Source organism: Morus notabilis, unplaced genomic scaffold, assembly GCF_000414095.1.
Source record: "Morus notabilis unplaced genomic scaffold, ASM41409v2 Scaffold39, whole genome shotgun sequence".
NCBI lineage: Eukaryota > Viridiplantae > Streptophyta > Magnoliopsida > Rosales > Moraceae > Morus > Morus notabilis.
This window is the reverse complement of record NW_010366566.1, coordinates 334,267-340,326: the sequence shown is the minus strand read 5'-3', so window position 1 is coordinate 340,326 and position 6,060 is coordinate 334,267. Positions and strand designations below refer to the sequence as shown.

Here is a 6,060-nt window from a genome sequence, read left to right as displayed (position 1 = left end):
CGGCATTCATTCCCTGGTTTTTAATGTTTTCATCGCAAGAGAATGCCGATACAATCCTAATCGTCATCCACCAAAGACATCACCGGAACCCCTTTTCTATTAAAACGCGTACACTGAACTCGCAACTCATCCCCTTCCTCGAAGTCCCTCCTGCCATTAGTCTGCATGAAAACACAGGGACCCTTAGCAACACGGTTAAAAAGAATCTCATTGCTCTGAGGAAAGATTAGAAAGTTCCTATATTTAAGAAGAAGATTTTCTGTACTTAGATTTGCAGCCATGTTTAGTAAATTGTAAAGGAACAAGAAAGGACCATTGTATTGGATTAACTAGATACATATAAGCAAGTTAAGTAGCTACTGATAATAGACAACATTTATCACTCTAAACTAGAACAAATCTGGATATGCGCTCTACAGGTGAGAAATGCAACATTCTTGAAATCTAACTTAGACAGTTAGAACTTAGAAGATCAAGTTTGAAGTGAGTGGATAATAGGTGGAAAGGGGTTAACTTGTTAACCTTCAGAAAAAGAAAAAGAGAATAAAAACCTAAATTATGTCATTCATAAATAAGTTTGACTCATATACCTCAAAAAGATACATCCCGCGAATGTCTCCACCTAAATCAAGGATCAATCCATTAGTTCGGACCTGAAAAACCTTGGCAGTGACCTTAGTTCCTAGCTTCAGGCTTTTCGCAGAAATTGTAGTTCTAGTTTCAGCTTCTGAGTCATCCAAATTACTCCTATTGGACGTATCGGATTTGAGAATTTGTGTAATTTCTTCTCCATCCTTGCTTTTGGATTTAGAATTTAATCTTTTGTCTCCTTTCTTTCGCAACGACGGTTTTGACTTCCCATCTGCTTCTGAAGCACCAAGGGATCTAGATTTAGTTTTAGACTTTTCTGTCAAACCAGCAGATTTTTCCTCCTCGTCACACTCAGCGGCACTTCGGATTAGAATTGGTGGTACAGAGAACTGTGAGGGATTTACATCACTAACTTCATTTTTATTCACCAAAAATGCATCTAAAGTATCTGTAATATTATTCTGCTTCTCTCCAGCATTGCACATATTCTCTTCTGATGCGGAATACTCAACCTCTTCTTTCGAAGATGGGAAAGATGCTTTGGCTACATTCCTTTTCACGGATCCAGACTGCGGAATGGTTGCTTTAAGGGATAGTTTAATGTTACCACGAACATCCTGACCTATGCATTTCGCCGTTATTTTCTGGCCTACAGATACAACTTCTGAAGGACGGGAAACCTGACAAAAGGAATAGTATAAGTGCCAAATCAATATTCCAAATTCCGATAAAAATCACTAGAAGAAGCATAATAAAAACTAAAACACTTAAAAATGAAACATAAATTCTCAAATAAATTGGAGAAACAAGGAGATCAAGAATTCTCTCTTAAAGTAATGATTACTACATACCGGCTCATGTGACAACTCAGAGATGTGAAGAAGGCCTTGTTGACCACCATTGAACTCCACGAATGCCCCATATTCCTTGACTGAAGTTACCACACCTTTATAAACCCCACCAATTTCAATCTCACGCCCGAGTAAAAAATCAATCTGAGAAGCAGAATGAGTTAACAAACGCAGTAAAAAGCAAAAGTATCCTTAAAGCTAAGGAAGCATAGCAGCATTTGAATTATTGGAATCATAAATATAACTCCGGATGCGTCTTACGACAAATGAATTTTCCTACTGTGAGAACTTGGTTTCCCCTACCATCAGTAAATCAAAATTTTCCTTTTGTTATCTAGTGAAAACAAAACCAGAGCCTATTAACCAGGAGACTGCTACATAAGCATATTATTGCTTTGTCCATCTACGGAATCACACGAAACTAGAGTGAGAAAGTAAATACCTTTTCTTTTACTTTCTCCATTATGGCCTTATTCTTGGCCACTATGCTAAGCGTTCCATCACTTACAGAGAGACGTCCACCTAGAAAGCATACAACATCAGTAATAATGTGAGTTTTCAGAGCTACCAAGGTGCTAACAGTCTTAAAAACAAGTATTAGACAAAATAGCATTGAAGAAACATATGAATGAAATCATATGTTAGCATGTTCTCCACCATAAGTAGCTTGATGAGAGGAGGAAAGAAAGGATGACACAGCTACAGAAGACCAAACAACATCAAACATGCTCAAATGATCAGGAATTTACAGCATTTTCCAGGTAAAATCCCCAATCCTTCTTCTCAACTGCGACGGTCCTATAATACGGATGACACAGCTAAAGACCAAACAACATCATAACATGCTCAAATGATCACGAGAGATACATTTACAGCATTTTCCAGGTAAAATCCCCAATCCTTCTTCTCAACTGCAACGGTCCTATAATACAATCAGAAAAAGAATGCACAAAGCTTTGTTCATGGTTGAATCAAACCTGTTTCCTCTTCAATTTTTCTCTTTAAAGCCCCAAGAGGTCCAACCAAGCGTCGAAGCAAGTCGTTGCTATACTTCAAGGTAGCTGCATGCACCATCAGTCACAAAAATAAAGTTTAATATTATCACTCTATAACAACATAAAAGTAGAAGAAACATAAAAGCTAAAAAGTCAACCTAATTGAGGAGAATTATCATCTTGGTCACGTGGTGCATTTATCTCCTTCTCCATCTGATCAAGGATCTGAATACGACCTTTACGAGCATGCTCTAAGGACTCACAAATAATATCTAAAGGAATGCCGGCTGGTTTTATATCCAATTGAATTGCCGTGACTCCTTTCCGGGTGCCAGCAATTTTGAAGTCCATGTCCCCAAGGTGATCTTCCAGACCCTACACACAATTGAATATAGTATCTAAACAACTAAGAGAAAAGAAAATTTGAAGTTAAGTAAAGGACGTATCATTGAGTGCTGAAACTACAAAATCAGAACCCAAAATGATGGATATTCACAAATAAGGCAAACGAAAAATCTCACCAGAATATCAGTCAGTATACGATAGTCCTTTATTTTGCCAGTTGATGGATCCACTTCACTAACAAGACCCACAGATACACCAGCCACGTGTTCACGGAGTGAAATGCCAGCATCCATCAAAGCCATACTGCCTGAACAGGAGAATATACTTAAACATCATAAAGAATACTCTAGCTTTAATATGTTACCACAAGTAATAAAATAAAGCATATTTTAGTTAGCCGCATGTGCTTTCCAACAAAAAAAAAAAAAAAAAAAAAATAGAAGGAAGAGGCTTATGACAACCAATGCACAAAATGAAACAAACCTGATGTAGACAAACGTGAAAACTATCCATACGACTACCAAGTTGATATTTTACACCAACAATTGTAACAGGAAAAAGTGGCTCAAATTTGCAAGAAAATAACGAGAATCAAGCACAAGAAAGACAGAGCAATGGACATCACAGAAGTAAAGTGAACAGATTACCTCCACATACAGTTGCCATTGATGTTGAACCATCAGAAGCCATGACTTCAGAATTGATACGTACAACATATGGGAAATCATCTTCAGGAGGTAAAACTGCAAGTAGAGCCTTCTCTGCAAGAGTTCCTATTAACAAAGAAGAAAACAACCATGATTATATACTACATCTTTTCTAACTATCGTAATCGTTAAATTACATCTTTTCAAGTATCATGATAGTTATTCAGTGAATTATATCGTAACCTCATAACGTGGACTATGTATCTGCAATCTTTTTAGTTATCTTATCAAACTGTTTGCAAAGATGTGAAAGAGAGAGAGAATCCCATTCTTTTCGTAAGAAAATGAGAATGTTACTTTTCACAACTCAAGTAATTTAGAAAAGGGAGTGAAACAAACGTTTCCCATCCACCCCATTCAATTTCTTTATTCACACGAATTTTTCATTTACTTGAAAAGTTTATACTTCTAAATTAAAATCAATTCCTGTCTAAAACTCTCTATCCTAGAATCATAAATCCAAATGTAACACAAGGATGAATGATTACCATGCCCAACTTCACGCCTGTTCAAGCCACCTCGTTTACCAACTTCATTGATGCAGAACGGGGGAAAGCTATAATGAAGCATGAAACGCTTTGATGAAGAACCAACAATTGAATCCAAGCGTTGAGCATCAGCAGGAGAACCGAGTGTAACGGTGCAAAGAACCTATCAAACATCATATACGTATGAACTTATGCCAGGGGTAAATAAAAAAAAAAAAAAAATTTACTCCCAGTGTCTAAAAGAATGCTAACCTGAGTATCTCCACGAGAAAAAAGTGATGATCCATGCAACTGTGGCAAATTACCAGCTTCACAATACAAAGGCCTAACTTCATCAAGCCGTCTCCCATCAACTCTTAATCCTTCAGAAATGATCCTTCTCCGAACAACCTGAGACAAGAGATACAACTAAGAGTAAAGTTGTGACAACCATCAATCCCTTGAGGTACAAGGCCAAGAAAGGATAAGATGTGCAGTCCCACATCGCCTGAGGATGAAGATGGGTCCTGGTTTATAAGGAATGACACCACCTCCCAATGGTATGAGGCCTTTTGGGGTGAAGCCCAAAAGCAAAACTGTGCGGCCAGAAGCCCAAAGCGGACAATATCATACCAGGTAGGGGTGCAGGTCGTTACAAAAGTAGGTTGGTAGCTCCTACGAGATGTGACTACCTTTTCAAGAGCAATGTCTTACTTTTACTCCATAAACATTCCAGGTGAATTTGATATGATATAACTTTTCATACATTTCCAAATTCCATACCAGCAGAACTAGCTCCCAAGGCAAGATATATAAGAATCCAACACCACCAACATACGTTGCTCATAGTTGTACTCTTACCAAAATATACACATACACATAAGCTACATAGCTGTACTGTCACTTTGAAATAGAAGACCCCAATAACATTAACTAATGAGACGTTTTGGCATACTACTTCACTAAATACAAAGATAAAGATAACATACCTCAGGAGTACAAAGACAAAGGAATCATAAATAATCATAATGAAAGAGAGAGAGCAAGAGAGTGAGGCTCCTAGATTCTCATTTTTGGCTCAGCCTACCTGTTTCCTCACTGTGTCAACTGTCTTTGATAAAACATTTAAGCTTTCTCCATCGCATTCTTCTTCAAGAACTTTCTTAACATCTTGTGTAATGTTATCCAAAGCCCCCCCACGCTCAAACTAGATGAAATATACAGCAAAATAAAGGTTAAACTATATAATATATATTACAAGCAAAACTTGTCACCTATTTCCTTATGCAGGCACATAAGCTCCAAAATGTTTATCCAAAATCAGACTTCTCTAGTTTAAACTATAGATAGTATGCACCTTGCCATATGTAGGGTCCGAAAACACAGCTTCTATAGGAGCTTCTGCCAACTCGCGGACTCTCTCCAATGTTCTATCTGACAACATTGATAATTTATAATCCTTCTTACCTTTACCCGCTTTAGCAGCCAATCTGATTTGCGGTTCAAGATACTTAACCGCCTGTATGGTCAGATAGTCACAGTCCAGCATCTTAGAACAATTCTATCAATATAAAACGGCTATGCAAGATAGCTAATTGTTTCATGACTCACCTCAGGATGAGCCAATCTTAATCCAGCTTCTAGATCTTTCTCCGATATCCCGCGAGCTTGCACATCCATCATTAACGTCTTGTCCTTTGTACAGGCATAGACTAAGTTAAGATCACTAAAGCAAAGCTGCACATATCAAATAAACAACAATTAGATGTTAAAGCGAAAAAAAAAAAAAAAAAAAAAAAGGAAACCCATTTACATGAACATAAATATAGATGTTAAAACAGCAATCTTTCAGGCTTCAGAATTTGCTGAAGGCAGTTATCTGTTAGGTTATACCAACTACCATTGTCAAATTCAGCATAATTTTATTACACTCGTAAGTAAATACATTAAGCACACCTCGTCCATAGTCGGATTAACAATGAACTGTCCAGAGATCCTTCCAATACGTATCATCCCAATGGGACCACCCCAGGGAATGTCCGACAACATAAGAGCAGCAGATGTCGCATTAGCCGCCATCACATCCGGATCTTGTTTTCCATCG

General features: G+C 37.6%; 1 protein-coding gene across 1 annotated transcript in view; it reads right to left on the bottom strand.

The window, feature by feature from the left end:
* LOC21403430 (polyribonucleotide nucleotidyltransferase 2, mitochondrial) overlaps positions 1-6,060 on the bottom strand; it is a 7,548-nt gene that overhangs the window by 508 nt on the left and 980 nt on the right. Inside the window, exons 4-17 of the mRNA XM_024173740.1 lie at positions 5,913-6,060; positions 5,568-5,693; positions 5,314-5,475; positions 5,044-5,163; positions 4,230-4,367; positions 3,978-4,140; positions 3,430-3,555; positions 2,959-3,089; positions 2,596-2,812; positions 2,420-2,503; positions 1,885-1,964; positions 1,443-1,586; positions 591-1,271; positions 8-161 (exon numbers count right to left, since the gene is read on the bottom strand). Coding sequence (XP_024029508.1) covers positions 57-161; positions 591-1,271; positions 1,443-1,586; positions 1,885-1,964; positions 2,420-2,503; positions 2,596-2,812; positions 2,959-3,089; positions 3,430-3,555; positions 3,978-4,140; positions 4,230-4,367; positions 5,044-5,163; positions 5,314-5,475; positions 5,568-5,693; positions 5,913-6,060 — 2,425 coding nt within the window. The 3' untranslated portion in view covers positions 8-56. The remainder of the gene's footprint in view (positions 1-7; positions 162-590; positions 1,272-1,442; positions 1,587-1,884; positions 1,965-2,419; positions 2,504-2,595; positions 2,813-2,958; positions 3,090-3,429; positions 3,556-3,977; positions 4,141-4,229; positions 4,368-5,043; positions 5,164-5,313; positions 5,476-5,567; positions 5,694-5,912) is intronic.